General features: G+C 40.6%; 1 protein-coding gene across 1 annotated transcript in view; it reads right to left on the bottom strand.

Moving 5' to 3' along the window:
* The window catches only part of ptprq (protein tyrosine phosphatase receptor type Q), a 181,552-nt gene that overhangs the window by 22,264 nt on the left and 140,651 nt on the right, over positions 1 to 18,637 (bottom strand). The window contains exons 42-44 of the mRNA XM_060840057.1: positions 16,480 to 16,608; positions 5,168 to 5,194; positions 4,545 to 4,626 (exon numbers count right to left, since the gene is read on the bottom strand). Of these exons, the coding sequence (XP_060696040.1) occupies positions 4,545 to 4,626; positions 5,168 to 5,194; positions 16,480 to 16,608 (238 nt within the window). The remainder of the gene's footprint in view (positions 1 to 4,544; positions 4,627 to 5,167; positions 5,195 to 16,479; positions 16,609 to 18,637) is intronic.

Raw genomic sequence — 18,637 nt, forward strand, 5'->3', positions numbered from 1 at the left:
AACATTAGTGATTTATTATAAGACAAAACCTATCCAATGAAGATGCAGAATTGGTTAACACACATGATTTGTGTGTTATGCACACACACTGGAAAATAAACAAATTTCTCCACCCTTTCTGTCCAAGGGTGCTTTTTACTGAGGTCAAAAAAAAGTTATAGACTGTTCCAAAGTCTGTCCATCCAGTGGACTTGCACATATGGTCAAGTTACAGTTTTTTTCTGTGGTCTTAGCAGACATAGTTAGCTCAGGAAATACAATCTTGAGAAGTTCATTTTATCACTGACTTCCATAAGAACAATTAGGTTTCACACTTAATTCACCACAAAGATGCATCAGAAACTGGAGACTTTTGCCGAACACTTTGTTCTTAGAAGACCTTTCCCAAATAAATCTAAAACTCTAAGCCTGAAACCACTGTTTATACTGGCTAGCTATAAAGCCTAGTCAAAAACAGGAGTTTTTTCCTGAATTGAGTTCAAGTAACCAACGCCAACAATTATCACAATCATATAATTCTGAGAGGAATTGCTTGAAAAAAAGTGCTAATGTTTTTCCATTGAGCCTTTAAAAAAATCCAGGCATCTCCATATTCTTTCAAAATGAAGTACTTAAAATGAAATATTAAATATGAATTGGTTTCATAATACAAGGTTTAAAGACATGCACTATGTTATACCAGACTAAAATAAAATTGGAAAAAAACATCATTCCAGAAATCAGAAAATAATTCAAACTCATTCTATTCCTTTTATTCTTACAAACACTCAAATCTTAGTGAAGTAACCACCATTTCCAGACAATGGTACTTCAATCAAACACATACAGGTATAGCTTTAACTGGCTTTTTAAGGTGAATTTCTGTGCAACCTCTAAATGGTTTATTCCTTCAATGGTGTCTCTCATCAAGACACCTAATGCAAACTGCAAACTAAATTCACAGTTACTTCAGAGCAACTACATGGATTTCCTAAACCGTGTCCAGTAATCCTTCATTGTCGAGCATACATCACACATTGACTAACTTTCTGGACTGCTGTGTTTCTCTGTATGTCTGAATCTCTGTTATTAGGCAACAGCACATCTTTCATTTTCTTCTATCATTTTTATTAGTGTACTTAACTGTTAACACCCAAGCTCTTCAAATAAAGGTCAGAAAACATCATCAAAATGTATGCAACCAAAACTAACCTCCCGACCTCTCATCATCACTGCACCAAGCTCAGGAATGAAATTTTAAAAGTGACTAACCAAGTCTTCACCTTCTCAACAGAAAAAATACAAATATATTTTAAACTTTATATGTTATTCTTACCAGCTCAAGGTGGTATTCTGGACCCCAAAATTTTCAGCTGCATAATTAATTATCTTTCTTTCACAACAGGAGCAGAGATGGGAATTTATCACCACCAATTGCATAAGCTATACTATTTGCAACTCCTCAGATGCTGAAGCTGTCTGTGCCCATATGTAGTAAGATTGGAACAATGTTAGAGCGAGGGCTGATGAGTTGCATGCTACCATTTGTGTCACACAACTGCCAGCCAATGACTACCTCCAACAAGACAGAATCCAACCATCCTCTCTTGATATTCAATGGCATTACTATCATTGAATCCTCCAGCATCAGAAACCTGGGAGTTACCATTGATCAGAAACTGTACTGTATAAACTGAATGGACTAACCAAATAAATAGTGGCTACAAGAACAGATCAGAGGCTTGGAATTTTTTTGTCAAGAAACTCACATCCTGACTCCCCAGTCCTATCTATGGTCTACAAGGCTCAAGTCAGTTATGTGACTAAATACTTTCCATTTGCTTGGATGAGTGCAGTTCCATCACTCAATAATCTCGACACCATGCAGGACAATGCATGTTGTTTGATTTGCACATTAGCCATCATCCTAAACATTCACACCCTTCCTAATGAGTTACTGTGGCAAGAGTGTGCACATTGACTTGCACTGCAGCAACTTGCCAATGCTCCTTTGACAACTCCTTCCAAACTCTTGACCTCTACTTCCTAGAAGGACAAGTTCAGAAGGTACAAGAGAACACCACAACCTGTGAGTTCCCCACCAAGCTACAGACTATTCCTGGTGTAGAAATATATTGCTGCTTCTTCACTGGATTAAATACTCCCTTCATTGCAGCACTATGGATGTTTCTTCACCACATGCAATGGTCTAAGAAGTGGCTTACTATCACATTTAGAAGTTTACTAGGAATGGACCAGAAATGATGCAATGTCACAAATGAATAAAGACACAATCATATGGTATCACTGACAGTGGAACACAAGTGTGCTTCTTTTGAATGTTAGCCTTTTATTTTCCAGAAGATGAAAAATGATACATACTTGCAAATAGGTTTGGACAGTTGATTTATATTGTGTGTGGATAGCCTGCATGGCAGAAATAACCATGCAAGGACCAACTGACAGGAGCCCCAATGGCAGAAGCATGACTGGAATACACTAGATGGCTAAAATACAAGAGAAGAGTGGGAATACAAAGGACGAGGATACTATTTCTAAAGATAACACAATATCTTGCCCTCGTATTCACTCACGCAAATGGTGCAGGAAGTGTTACCCAGCAGACAGCGTTGGCCAGCCATCACAGCTTCGGATTTAATGCAGGCAATTTTGGGATTTCTCATGGCCCAGTATAATGATACACAAGGCCACATCCCTCCCAAGAGGGAGAGATTAATAAACAGACATATAGAGATATTCAAGAAGAGAGGCATGACTAGAGTACAAGTGTCTCCATTTAAAGATATAAATTGAACTGAACAGTTCAGAAGAGCCAACTTATTCATAAATCTCTGGATTGATTTTAGTCATCCCATCAAAGCAGGAACCATAGGAATGGGCGTGGCTGGACATTAACCTCATGGAAGAGGCTGATGCAGGATTCTTGCTCGCTTACGGCAAGATGTCAATGAGGCTAATTAATAAGCTAATTGACAATCCAATTAAGTTCAGTAGTTTCTCAAGGATCAAAGAGAGCTACATGACTTTTCCTATCTCTTAAAGGCTGGCCAGTATAACCCTGTAAGGTTCCCACAAACCTACGAATCCCTCATTGTCAAACATTTTGACTGGGGAACCTGGTATGGTAGGGGTATTGTGGAAGAGCTTAATGAAAACCACCCCACTGCCTGTGTCCCAGAGCCCCCTGCAGTCACTCCTGTCCCACCCCCACTCATTTGAGTCCAGGAACCAGCAACAATTCCTCCTGAAGTTCCTGGAGCACCATCAGCGGTTGTCAGTCTCTGATCACTGGCAGCTCTTTCAGGATGGGGTTTCTACCAACAGGGTCCTAACTCAAGGGGGTGTCCCCCGCTAGCTAGTTAAGCAGGCATCTAATCTGTTGGGCTTTTCTACAGAGGTAATGCTGACTTCCCACTAGTTCTCCAACCTGTTGGGAGGAACCATGTCAGACTGTTTAACTCCCATCATCTACACAGAAAGCAAGCAGCAGCATTAGATGACATTAGATGATTTTGCAAGATCGTAGTCATGAAACAGGTTGACAAGAAGACACAGTTGCATCCCAATGACAGTGAAAGCCAGAGGGAATGAACAAAAATATGGTTGCTAAACCTCATTTTCTCTGGAAATATTCATACAAATTGCAGCCCATTTGTCACCCTGTGAGTAACAAATGCGCCATCAGTGTTACTTGCCCTGTGCAATTCCTCTTGATGACATAATATGATGTATAGTTTGTGCACCTACATTATTATATCTTCCAGGTTTGCTTAGTGGGTACATCAAATGACTTAATATTTCTTATGGGATGAAAGTAGCCTTGTACTGAGTCACAATTTAATTGAGCTAACTGTTTGCATTATACCTGATGCTCTGGCAGTTGACTGGCCCTGTCTGGGTTTTGGCACATCCTTCCCACATTTGAGTGAGAAGGTGAGTGAGATGAACTAGTATCTCTATCCACTGCATCTGCCTCTACTGCTCAGTATTCGGAGGTTGGGCTACATCACATTAGCCTAAGCTGTTGTTGTGGTTTTTACTGCAGAGGCCCCAAAATTTCCACAGAATTATGAAACATAGCAGGAAACCAGAGGTGAGGTAAGAGTGACTGCCATTGATTCAAAACGGAATTTTAATTTAAATTTAAAGTTGCTCTGAATGGGGAACTGGTGCGTTGAAAATGATCTTGATTCTTGCAAGGATAACAGAATTTTACAAATAATTCAATAGAACTTTGTAGCATTACCCTCTGCCTAATGAACACATATAGTGGCACCCCAGAAAGAAAAAAATGTCAATTTGGGGTGGTCTGCAGAGGATTGCCTACATGGAAGTGGCTGGTAAATGATTCCAATCAGGTTGCCACCTATAGTGAAAAGTCAAAATTAGTGTAATGTTACTGTATAAACATTAAACTTAGTAATTGGGTATTGATTATCAAGGCAAAGGTTCTCACTTGTCTCACATACGCTCAACTAGACATAAATTGTGACATGTGGAGCTTCTAACTTTTTGGCATGTTGTGACAACTGTTGAAGACATACCGAAAATTCTTCTTGAAACTTCATGTTGTTATTAACACACAGATCTTCTACATGCTGCAAGAATGACTTCTTGCTAATGGGCCTGTGGAACAGATTGAGTAAGACAAATTACAAAATCATATCATTTATTTCAAAATTCGTCACAAACATACAGATCACTCTGTGGATTATATACTGAACTCAAAAATATCTAGAGTTAAGATACTGCAATTCTTTAGAATTAGGCACATAGGCCTGATAAGGAAATATTTAAATAGTGATGATTTGTTTGAAGGGATGGTTAAAAGAGTATGTGCAGATTTGATAAGTGTTGAGGACTTTTGTGGAACTTGAAGTTCTTTCTTGGAATTAGGAATAAAAAACAAATGCAATGAAAGTATTATCATTCTGTCCTGCTCTCCGAGGAATTTAAATAAGCCCACATTGCTTCCAAAGCTGAAACACAGATATGTAAGGTTCTCTCCAGAGGGAGACAAAAAAAAGCCCTTCTCCAGTTACCATGCAATTGGTCATGCTTTTATGATTTATATTGCTTGTCTTTTAATCTGACAGAAAATAGAAACGAAACCACATCAAATTTTATCCAGCTATGAACAACAATTTAGAAATTTGCAACCACTTACTTGAGGGATTTCCTATAACTGAGTAATCTGTAATGTAGAGATTTTTCAAAGTTTTGCATTTGTTTATAGTTGACACAATATACAAAGAAGTAGCATAAAGCATATGCAACAAATATTATTACTATGAAAAGCGAAAGCATATTTTTATATTTTAGACTAAATTGTCACACATTTTAGATATATATTCTTAAAAACTATGACAATGTTCATGACACAAAAAGCATAAAAACATAAAAATATAAGAACAGCAATAGACTATTTGGCCCCTTGATCCTGTCCTGTCATCAGCAAGATTATGGCTGGGTTTGCTCCAGGCATCAATTCTTTTTACGTGCCACCTCAGCACACCCTTTTAACTGCTTGATATTTCAATAATTTATGTAACTCCCCAATTAACTGTTTTCAGTCATTTAGCTTCCACAACTCTTTCAGGTAGAGAATCCCAAACACTCACTACCCTCCGGGAGAAACATTTCTCCACACTTCAGTGTCCCCTTATTTTGTATCTATGCTTCCTAGTTTCAGATTCTCGCAATAGTGGTAACATCTTGTCAACATCTACCCAAAGCCCCTCAGAATCTTTAATGTTTCAATAAGATCATCCCTCCTTCTTCTAAAATCTAATGATTAAAGACCTAGCCTGTTTTGCTGTTCTTGATGTCAACTCCTGCGCCTCAGGAGTCAAGACTAGTGAATTTTCTTTAAACAACTTCCAATGCCAGTAGTTTCTTCTTTTAAATACAAAGACCAAATTGCACAAAGCATTTTGGGTTGTACCTCACCAACTCCCTGTAACATGTTGTAACAAGACTTCCCTGTTTTAAAACACCAAGTCCCTAACAATATGGCAAATTTCTTAATTACTTGCTGAACCTGCATCACAATGCTTGCATTTCATAGACAAGTACATCCAGATCCCTCTACACTGCATCCTTTTTGGAATCTCTCTTCATTTAAATAATAGTCTTTCTTTTGGCTCTTGTTACCAAAGTGCATGACCACGCACTTTCCCACATGGAATGACATCTGCCAGGTTTTTGGCCACTTGCTCAATATCACCTTGAAGATTTCTTATGTCCTTATCAAAACATGCCCTCCTTATTTTTGTATCATAGTTCCATCTGCACTCTAAGTTCCTCCCGAGTCCAAGGAGATGTCCTGAACCTTTTCAGTATTGCAATGGAAAAAGGTAAGTTACAAGAGTAGGGGGAAGGGCTATTCCACAGGCATTACGTGTGAAGGTATATTGGCATCCCAACATTGACTGTGCTAAGAGGTCCAGATCAGGCAAATAGCTTGGGCTCTTGAATACCTCTAAAGTAAGAAAACAAATTCTTAAGTTTTACTTAGCTCCATAGCTAAGCCACAGAGCCTTCCCTACACCCCCTGCTCATCAGGCCAGGGGTAAAATGGTAGGTTGGGTGGGAGGATACCAGGATCTCTGGCAAACATGTGCTGCTGCATAAATGGAATGCACCTGAACTGATGCTTTCCTCCACATGCCCTTTCCAATAAGTAGCTGTCTCACTGAACCTGAAAGACTCCAATAGAATCCCTGTTCAGGCCCCTGAAATTTACTTTTATGATTTCTATGCTCTCTAAATTTAAAACAAAGGCGGAAAATCTTCTGAGTGAGCTTTCTCAACTAGAATCATTAACTTTTTATTACTATTGAGTTTTATTCACATTTTTATTTTTAAAATTTCAGTATGGGTCTATTCTTTAAGCCCTAAACTATCCATTTTCACAGATGTTCATATTTTTATGGTATATTTTTATGCTTTTTTAGAATGTATATTTCAGATTGAGAGTATTGATTTTACTTCAAGCAATTTTACAGCTGAATCTCACAGCTGGACAATTTTCTTTACTAGATTTGTTATGGCCATAAACAGTATGTTAGCTTTCCATAACTATAATAGTGAAATGCACACAGCAAAGTTGCAAGAAATTGCAATCCACCATGTTTCATGATTTATTAGCAGTATCAGGAAAATTTGAAATGCAAAAGTGTAATAATGAGTGTTCATCATTCATTATGCCACCATGAAAAAGCAAAGATATTGAATATTTTGAACTCTACAACGTCCATTTAGCATTACTTTGGTCCTAATGTGTAACAATATCCTGCATACATTCTGAATTGATTTTGCTTAATACCATAATTACAACAAATCTTCTCTGAACCATCATAGGCTTCATGAACCTTCAATCAGGATTTAAACTGTTTAATGTTTAAAGTATTAAAATACTGAGCATTGAGGTAGAATTACTTTATGGTTTATTTAGTTTGGGATAATTACAGATGGGTTTTCCTTCTTTGATGTGCCATGGGCAATGGTGAGAAAGGTGGAAAAGTTTGGCTAGAATGAAAAAATTGCAATCTCAGCATCAAGGAATTATTTTCTGATTTCCCCTAAAGCTTTAAATGACAACTTCACAATCTTGCTTTTGAACAAGAAATACTTTATTTGCATCTCATTAGGAGCCTAACTCCCCTAGTGCCATTTCCAATTCTTTTTCTAGAGTGGACAAATTCCCAGAATATACGCCAGAGAAGCTAAAAGACACCTCAAGCTTGTCGAACGCTTGTCTCAGTTCTTCATCACAATGTCCCTGTATGCTCCATGATTGCTACCTTCCTTTATCCTTTCCCATGGAAGTCAGCAGTAGCAAACCATACACCTCATCACATCAGCATGCCAGCCTTTAAGCCAGCTCACACATTGTTTTGGCCCTTCAATACTTTACATTAGAACTCAGGGACACAAATGACTTGCACACTTCTGTCTTGTTGCCTTTCATGCAGGGACACATACATGCATCTAATGAGGATGCATCTTATGGTCCTTATCCTGCCTTCTATACACTCATTCAATTTGTGCTTCCTTAGAGGCTGCTTTGTGGCTTGCATTGCTTTTTAGCATAATGAGAGAAGCAGGCAGCTTGTCACGATGGGGAGAACTGACCAGTCATGGGCTGGACATGGTTACATCAATGTTACATATGCAGCATGTACCAGGAGTTTAGGGAGCAAACACACTGCATTTGCTGCAAATAAATTACCATGTCCATATGTCAGAGGGGGACTACAGTCAAGGGACACATCTAATTCTGGTCTGGAGTTGGCCATGGCGTAAAAACAATGACTGCAGATGCTGGAAACCAGATTTTGGATCAGTGGTGCTGGCAGAGCACAGCAGTTCAGGCAGCATCCAAGGAGTAGAAAAATCGATGTTTGGGGCAAAAGCCCTTCATCAGGAATAAAGGCAGTGAGCCTGAAGCGTGGAGAGATAAGCTAGAGGAGGATGGGGGTGGGGAGAAAGTAGCATAGAGTACAATGGGTAAGTGGGGGAGGGGATGATGGTGATAGGTCAGGGAGGAGAGGGTGGAGTGGATAGGTGGAAAAGGAGCTAGGCAGGTTGGACAAGTCTGGACAAGTCATGGGGACAGTACTGAGCTGGAAGTTTGGAACTAGGGTGAGGTGGGGGAAGGGGAAATGAGGAAACTGTTGAAGTCCACATTGATGCCCTGGGGTTGCAGTGTTCCGAGACGGAAGATGAGGCGTTCTTCCTCCAGGTGTCTGGTGGGAGGGAGCGGCGGTGAAGGAGGCCCAGGACCTCCATGTCCTTGGCAGAGTGGGAGGGGGGAGTTGAAATGTTGGGCCACAGGGCGGTGTGGTTGATTGGTATGGGTGTCCTGGAGATGTTCCCTAAAGCGCTCTGCTAGGAGGCACCCAGTCTCCCCAGTGTAGAGGAGACTGCATCGGGAGCAACGGATACAATAAATGATATTAGTGGATGTGCAGGTAAAACTTTGAAGGATGTGGAAGGCTCCTTGGATAGAGGTGAGGGAGGAGGTGTGGGCGCAGGTTTTATAGTTCCTGCGGTGGCAGGGGAAAGTGCCAGGATGGGAGGGTGGGTTGTAGGGGGCGTGGACCTGACCAGGTAGTCATGGAGGGAACGGTCTTTGCGGAAGGCGGAAAGGGGTGGGGACGGAAATATATCCCTGGTGGTGGGATCTTTTTGGAGGTGGTGGAAATGTTGGCAGATGATTTGGTTTATACAAAGGTTTGTAGGGTGGAAGGTGAGCACCAGGGGCGTTCTGTCCTTGTTACAGTTGGAGGGGTGGGGTCTGAGGGTGGAGGTGTGGGATGTGGACGAGATACATTGGAGGGCATCTTTAACCACGTGGGAAGGGAAATTGCGGTCTCTAAAGAGGAAGGCCATCTGGTGTGTTGTGTGGTGGAACTGGTCCTCTTGGGAGCAGATACGGCGGAGGCGGAGGAATCGGGAATACGGGATGGCATTTTTGTAAGAGGTAGGTTGGGAAGAGGTGTAATCCAGGTAGCTGTGAGAGTCAGTGGATTTGTAAAAAATGTCAGTGTCAAGTCGGTTGTCAATAATGGAGATGGAGAGGTCGAGGAAGGGGAGGGAGATGTCAGAGATGGTCCAGGTAAATTTGACTTCAGGGTGGAATGTGTTGGTGAAGTTGATGAATTGCTCAATCTCCTCACAGGAGTACGAGGTGGCACCAATGCAGTCGTCAATGTAGTGGAGGAAGAGGTGGGGAGTGGTGCCGGTATAATTACGGAAGATCAACTGTTCTTCATAGCCAACAAAGAGACAGGCAGAGCTGGGGCCCATACATGTGCCCATGGCTACCCCTTTGCTCTGAAGGAAGTGGGAGGATTCAAAGGAGAAATTGTTAAGGGTGAGGACCAGTTCGGCCAAACGAATGAGAGTGTCGGTGGAAGGGTACTGTTGGGGATGTCTGGAGAGGAAAAAACAGAGGGCTTGGAGGCCCTGGTCATGGCGGATGGAGGTATAGAGGGATTGGATATCCATGGTGAAGATGAGGCGTTGAGGGCCAGGGAAATGGAAGTCTTGGAGGAGGTGGAGGGCGTGGGTGGTGTCTCGAATGTATGTGGGGAGTTCCTGGACTAGGGGGGATAGGACAGTGTTGAGATAGGTAGAGATGAGTTCAGTGGGGCAGGAACATGCTGAGACAATAGGTCAGCCAGGGTGGTCAGGCTTGTGGATCTTGGGAAGGAGGTAGAACCGGGCAGTGCGGGGTTCCCGGACAATGAGGTTGGAAGCTGTGGGTTGGAGATCTCCCGAGGTGATGAGGTTCTGTATGGTCTGGGGGATGATGGCTTGGTGATGGGGGGGTGGGGTCATGGTCTAGAGGGCAGTAGGAAGAGGTGTCCTCGAGTTGGCGTTTGGCTTCAGCGGTATAGAGGTCAGTGCGCCAGACTACCGCTGCGCCCCCTTAATCAAGCACTTACTTCTGCCAAAATTCAGGGAATTGTGTGCTTACAATCCAGGAATTAGGCCACAGTCAGCCCTGTGAGTCAAGTATAACCAGTCTAGAGATTGCAAGTAGGTAAAACGGGTGGCACGGTGGCACAGTGGACGGCACAGTAGCACAGTGGTTAGCACAGTGGTTAGCCCTGCTGCTTCACAGCGCCAGAGACCCGGGTTCATTTCCCACCTCAGGCAACTGACTGTGTGGAGTTTGCACATTCTCCCCGTGTCTGCGTGGGTTTCATCCAGGTGCTCCGGTTTCCTCCCACAGTCCAAAAATGTGCAGGTTAGGTGAATTGGCCATGTTAAATTGCCTGTAGTGTTAGGTGAAGGGGAAAATATAGGGGAATGGGTCTGGGTGGGTTGCGCATCGGTGTGGACTTGTTGGGCTGAAGGGCCTGTTTCCACACTGTAAGTAATCTAATGTAATCAAAACAGGGAATTGTGGAGACCCCAGAGCGTTCTCAAGTTGGGGTAGTTCTGCCAAGTCATTCTGAGGGTGGGCTAGTGCGTCCCAATGATTTGCTCAATAATAGTTCATAGACCTTATGAGGTGGTAAGACCATAATGCCTTGGGGAATAGCAGGCACCTCAAATCTGGGGATTGGCTTCATTTAATGGGGTCACTGAGTAAATGATGACCTTGTTATTACTGCAGTCTTTCAATTTTTATCTGTCGCTGACTAAATATTTCATGATCCATCTGATTGTACACTTGATATCATCAGGTGTTGCCCTTCCGATTATCTACACTTTCTCTGTCCTATTGACTGTAAGGGAAAAAGAAGCTGTCATTGAGAGAGCTTAGTAACATCACCTGGTGCTAAAGTTATGTGGCTGTTCAGGCTTCAGTCAGTATATCATATCCATGTATCATGCAGTGAAATCTTTGTAAGAGAGAGCAGGTTGAGAGCAATCCAGAAAACTCCTTTCCACCGTACGTTTGAGTCCAAATAGACTGCTAGGTTACCCATAAATATATGTATACCCCGTAGGACAATGCTGAATCCATGAACATGATTTGTGCAGTTGTTTGTGGGGTAGGTCGAGTGAGGTCAAGGTCCCCTCCCCTTCTCAACTTGCTGTTGATGTTGAGTACCTACAGCTAGAGTCAATGGAAGTAGGACCACAGACATATCTGGCAGACACCAAGTGTGCAACACCTGGATCTCCCTGACAGTTTCCAACTTATCCGTGGAGACAGACAGACACATGCACCACAGTAATGGTAATGTTGATAGCCTTCTCCTTCCTTCAATCCAGCCTGCCGACAGCCATTGAAAATCCTGATGCTGTTCCTGTCTGTGCTTCTTTACAAAGGCATTTATGGCCAGGAGCATGGGATTGCCTTCTGCCTGAGGCTGAGCAGATGTCTGGTCTCTGGGAGTGCCCTGAATGTTAGAGTACTGAGACAATTCTGCCACAGCCACCTGTAGAGGTGAGTCAGTGGTGTGCTCACAAAATTGTGCTCCTGGATAGAGAATCCACCGAGCTGGGGCATAGTGTAGGTGGAGGCCTTGCCAGTGTATCCTTTGGGAGTTCCTGGAATAAGGGGAACAGGACAGTGTCAAGGTATGCAGAGATAAGTTCAATGGGACAGGAGCGGGCTGAGACTGACAGGACATTTAAACTGCAAATGGAAAATTCAAATCCTGATTACCTATGTATCTGTTAGGAGAAAGTGAGAACTGCAGATGCTTGAGATCAGAGCTGAAAAATGTGTTGCTGTTACCTATGTATCTGTACCTTGGAGACACACAGCAGAAGTAGACCATTGGACTCAACAGTCCATGCTAATGTTTATGCTCCACCTGAACTTTCTCTCATTATTCTCATCTAAATCTACCATCATAACCTTCTCCCTCATCTGATTGACCAGTTTCCTTGTAAATACAACTGTAATATAGCCAATGTTAGATACAGGATTAGCATAAATTCCTTAACTTTCAATTATTTCCTGAGAACCAAAGGCCAGAGTGTGGTTTGCTTTTTCCTTAAAAGCTGGGCACAATACCCAGTGATTGATGTATTTGTACTCTAAGATGTCCACATTATTCTACCCAGAGTATTTTCTGCATTAAATTCTACAAAACATCTTGATTAGCTCTACTGAGCAAAGCCAGGACTTGCATAATCTTTCCCAGTAAATAGCAACATTTTAAGGAGCATTTTAAGGTTACAAGATTGTGAGGACTGCAGAGGCTGGAGATCAGAGTCGAGAGTGCAGTGCTGGAAAAGCGCAGCAGGACAGGCAGCATCCAAGGAGCAGGGGAATCAACATTTTGGGCAAGAATTTTCATCAGGAATTTTGATGAAACGTCAATTCTCCTGCTCCTTGGATGATGCCTGACCTGCTGTGCTTTTTTAGCACCACTCTCCTAACCCCCTATTAAAATGTTTGTCCAACTTTACAGTGATACCCTATTTGCCAAAGTACTGAAAGGGCCATACCTAGCATCCACATGGTCACTGGGGTACTCTGCTGCTGGTTGTCTTCTGGCACCATCTCCTGTTTCTGCTCTATTATGTGCTAAACTAAGTTACGAACCATAAACTAACTTGGCATTACCTCCTCAAATGAATTATTTACATCCTTCTTAGTGTATTGTTTTTTGATGCTTCAAACTATTGATACAAATAATCAAGACTTTTTTGTTTTAGTGACACTGGTGTTTCAAAATGTTATCAATCGATAAAGAGTCTCATTAAATTAAACATCAGCTTTTTTTGACAATGTTCAATGGCATAGAAAGAATGGTCATATTTTTGGTTTGAAGTGTTAACTAGCTATCCATAGAGAAATGTAGGAGCCATAAATTTCATTTATTGTTACAATTTGTTGGAGCTTTGTAAGAATGGTAAAACCCTTTTGGAGTCAACTGGTCCTCAGTTAAACCATCAGAAAGGAAAATTCTCATTCAATGCATTCAGAAGACAATCAGATGTCTAAGTTCCAACAATAAATGAGAGGCATTTCAACCAGATGTTGCAAAAATTCTAAACTTCATATGTTGAAGAGAAGCAGAGAGATTTAGGGAGAAAATCCAGAGTTTTAGGCTGACACTGTTGAAAGCATTGCCATCAACTATGGAGCAGTTCAAATTGGGAATGCTCAAGAGGGCATAATGAGAATAGCACGGATTTCTAACAGGACTGTCAAATCACAGGAGATTACAGAGATAGGGAAGGGCTATGGAGGAATTTGAGAATTTTAAATTTGATGTATTGCTCAGGTGATAGCTAATGTAGGTTAGTGAGCATAGAAGTGATGTGTGAACAGTACTTCATGCAAGTAAGGACGTGGAAAACAGACCTTTGGATGACCTCAAATTTATTAAGGATAGAAAATGGGAGATTGTCTTGGAGAATGTTGGAACCTCAAGTCTAGAACTAGCAAAGGAATAGATGACAGTTTCAACTGATACAAGGGTAGAATATGAAAACTGAGTGGTGCACAAATTAGGTGGTAACCGATTAGGTGCTTGTTTGTGGGCTACATTATTATCATTTCCGTTGCATCATCATTCGAAACATACATACCAAAAAGATGTTAAAATGTTTTAGTCATCAGATTTCTAAAGTGTCCTGAAATCTTTAAGAATAAGGGAGCATTTATCTAATTTTATAGTTCCTGTTATTGTAACTTGATATACTTTTGCGTGAAATTGCACCAGAAGCTTCAACAGACTAAGTACTTCACTTACTGGATGACATAAATTTCCTTGCGTCTAAAGAATAACGAGGAATAACTGTAAGAAAGGAGCCATCAGAACGTTAGTCTGTAATTTTTTAAAATGATGATTTTGAAACTCAATTTCATGCTTTAACATTTTGTCTTTAAGTAAGAGTATTTGCTGGTAGCACACAGGGGCTGTTACCAACAGGTCAACTAGTAATTCTTGAACAACACAAGTTCTTTAAATCAGCAAGTAAAACATGGCAATTCACATTGTCACATGAGATAATTCATGCTGTGAAACATGGTCACTCACAGAAGGATAGCAGTAGCAGTTGTAAGTTAGTGATTTAGCAGCTAATACAATTCAAATACTCAAGAAAATTCAAAAGAAATACAAATGTGATTTAAAAATTTAAACTCTCCAAATCTGGTTATAAAATGCATGAAGGTCCTAATGGTCTACATATCAAAATAAATAGAAAAATAACATCTAATACACTAATTGATTTTAGTGCTGCTATTTAACCCCGTATCATTATCCTGAAATGAACAGTAGAATGAAATATATTCAATCATTTTTAACTAGAATACAATCATACACTCATTAATGTGAAGAAATTGAATATAAGGATTAATACTGCCCCAATGTTATGAATATTCATTACGTATAGGATTATGAATGCAGATGTGGGCACCTTGTGTTTGATTTTAGATCCTGAAAATGCAGGGATGCAGAAGAAAGCAGTGTACATGTCTTGTTGATAACAGTACTCTGAGAAAAATCTCCTAAGTTTCTTCTGGCTAGGGAAATTGGAAGGATCGGGAATGGCCTAAGGCTGACTTAAATCAGGTAGCTGCCTAAGTTACATTGTTAGTCACATCAAAATAAGAATATAAAATTGTCTGCCTCTTTTAAAATTGTCTGCCTCTTTAGAGTTTTTATGCTTTTTCAGTGCTTGAACAGGAACAGATGACAACTAACTCAAAATCGGGCCATCAAGCTCATATCAGGAGGTTATTGGATCTGCTGAGCAGCTCTTAAATGATCAAATGGCACAAATTATGAGAAGCATATTTTGGGTATCACGGTGGCTCAGTGGTTAGCACTGCTGCCTCACAGCGCCAGGGACCCGAGTTCAATTCCTGCCTCGGGCCACTGTCTGTGTGGGTTTCTTCCGGGTGCTCCGGTTTCCTCCTACTAAAGATATGCAGGTTAGGTGATTGGCTATGCTAAATTGCCCATAGTGTTAGGTACAGGGGTAAATATAGGGGAATGGGTCTGGATGGGTTGCTCTTCGGAGGGTCGGTGTGGATTTGTTGGGCCAAAGGGCCTGTTTCCACACTGTAGGGAATCTAATCTAATCATATGTGGTGGCATTTCCCTCTAATTTGCCTATTATTTCCTTAAGCAGCAACCTGGGCACCAGGTATTCAGCAGATGAGAAACTATGAACATAATAATTTTTCTCCCCAGCCTGTCCCTTAAGTTTCCACAAAGGATGGTATGGAAAGGTGAGTACCAAAGTCTAAACCAAGGTATTTAATTATTTTATTTCATCTCTGCAAAGATGAACTATATTAGTTTGGCCCCTGATCACAATAGTTTCTAAATATTTTCAAAAACAATTCCTTCATTATTTTTAATTAATCTTTACTCTAAATTTTATTTTATTTCCTGCTATCATTGTTTAGCATTACCAGACTATTTTCTTGTTATTCAAACAGTATGATGTGCAATTTTAAGTTAAATCACACTAGAATATTTCATTTGAATGAATTGATCCTTTAACATTTCCAATATTTAGTATATATTTGAAAGAAGAACAATCAAAAATACCACAATTAAAGGCAAATTATGGATATAATTTTATATCTGGTATGCAGATAGTGAGTTGAATAAGCAAAGTAATTACAAGCTAAAGTTTTTTCTTTCACTCATTCACATTTCACAATCAGTTCTTTTATTTTGTACCTGAATTTCTGATCTATTTTGTTCAATAAACTGCACCAACACATGAGCAAAATATAGTTAGAATTTACCATATTAAAACATGTACCTTTCAAATAACCGTTCAATCGTTCTTGAAAGCAATTTGAATTTCAGTGTACTTATTCCGTTTTAAGACATAAACAACATGTTGCTATTTTTTTTGGAAGAATTAAACCCAAAGAAGATTGACTGCTTTTTTAAACTGGTATGAAGCTACTTAATGATGGAATTTGGCCTTTCAAAAAGGAGTGTGATCTCAGTAAATAATGGCACTGCAAACAAGTACAGGTCAGAATAGGGTCATGACACATTGACTGCTGGGATTTCAAAATCTTACCGTGTCAGCTTCTCCTCCTTTAGCTCCAGGTCGGTCACTGCAATCATCTGGTCCAGCTTGAATTTAGTGTCAATAATTTCTGCATCCCTTGGAGAGTATGTGCCTCCTTCCTTCTGTTTTTGTCTTATTCTACATACGAATTTCAGGTACCAATGACAGTCAGTACACATACATAACACAATAGTTATAAGAAAGATTAACTCAATCATTATTTGCAACAAGATAAATGACAAAACTTTCCAACTTTGTATTTCCTTGCAAAGGGCACTTTTGTGGCAGCATTAACAGGTAAAATATTTGCAGGCTCTTTGCTTACCTTGATGCCATATTGCCTGCCTACAGAAGGACTGGAGAAATTGGGGTGGAATAGGTAATGCCGTCCCATCAAATATGACACATGTTAAATGTACTGAGAAAAGTCAGAGCTTTTCATCTTGCATTCATCAGGACAATTCACAAGAATACCAATTCAAGGGATAAACTAACAGGACAGGAGAATGCTGCCTGGTTGATATGTAGACTCTGACTGGTAGAGACATTTCCCTGGAGGATGAACCTATTAATGGTGATCAACAGTTAACACCAAAATTTTGTTTAAATTTTAAACCTGTAGCTTGATTCTGATTGTTCAGGGCATGGCCCTGAGAAATTAACTGGTGAATTTCTGTCACTCATTTTGTAGCGTTGAACCAGGCAATACACACATATGCTAAAAAATGTGTTGCTGGAAAAGCGCAGCACGTCAGGCAGAATCAAAGGAGCAGGAGATTCGACGTTTTGGGCATAAGCCCTTCTTCTACACACATATGTTCTATCTGCTTGCAATGAATAGGAAATTGGATACTTTATATATATCCATATATTATATAGCTTCCAGTACATGCAAATGCACCACAACGTGAGTCTAATAGCAACTGTAAATTGGTTGGCAATGTAATTTCTCAGCATTCAGGGTTATCCAGAAAATGTTGTCTAACTGCAGAATCACATCTAATGTTTGGCACAGTGTTATTATTTTTAGAAATGTGGGCTAGTTGGCTATGTTCAACGATCACATGTGAACAGCTGAATGGATATGTTTTTTGATGCAATCAGCCAGCCTTTGCAATGTACACCTTCCTTATCTTACACTGATACATTTTCAGGACAATGGCCTGATCAATCAAAGTCAACTTACCTGATTTAAAATTTAAGTAAACTCTGGGTGTTAACTGTCAATAAACATCAACAGATGACAATATCTTTACCAATCAGCATTCTTCCCTCCTTGTTGTGGTTCTGTTCGCCGAGCTGGAAGTTTTTGTTGCAAACGTTTCGTCCCCTGGCTAGGCGACATCATCAGTGCTTTGGTGCCTCCTGCGAAGCACTTCTTTGATGTTTCTTCCGGTATTTATAGTGGTCTGTCCTTGCCGCTTCCGGTTGTCAGTTTCAGCTGTCTGCTGTAGTGGTTGGTATATTGGGTCCAGGTCGATGTGTTTGTTGATGGAGTTTGTGGATGAATGCCATGCCTCTAGGAATTCCCTGGCTGTTTTCTGTCTGGCTTGCCCTATGATAGTAGTGTTGTCCCAGTCGAATTCATGTTGCTTGTTGTCTGAGTGTGTGGCTACTAGGGATAGCTGGTCGTGTCGTTTCGTGGCTAGTTGATGTTCATGTATGCGGATTGTTAGCTGTCTTCCTGTTTGTCCTATATAGTGTTTTGTGCAGTCCTTGCATGGTATTTTGTATACTACATTAGTTTTGCTCATGTTGGGTATCGGGTCCTTCGTTCTAGTAAGTTGTTGTCTAAGCGTTCGCAGGAGGCTCCAAAGCACTGAGGATGTCGCCTACCCAGGGGATGAAACGTTTGCAACAAAAACTTCCGGCTCGGCGAACAGAACCACAACAACGAGCACCCGAGCTACAAATCTTCACACAAACTTTGAATTCTTCCCTCCTGTTGTATAAATGTTGGATTTCTCCTTGAATTTGTATTTTAGCAAAATGTCCTGATGAGCACAAGATTAAAAGCTTGTACAAAATGCATTTTTTCTCAGCAATACTCAAGTTATTTACTAACAGATGATTATGTGTTAAATAAATAAGTATATTTCAATTAGCAATACATACAATTGAGGGGTGGCTGTGAGGTTTGAAATGGGGGAATTTATTAAGATTGATA

The sequence above is a fragment of the Hemiscyllium ocellatum genome, chromosome 19 (genome assembly GCF_020745735.1).
Source record: "Hemiscyllium ocellatum isolate sHemOce1 chromosome 19, sHemOce1.pat.X.cur, whole genome shotgun sequence".
NCBI lineage: Eukaryota > Metazoa > Chordata > Chondrichthyes > Orectolobiformes > Hemiscylliidae > Hemiscyllium > Hemiscyllium ocellatum.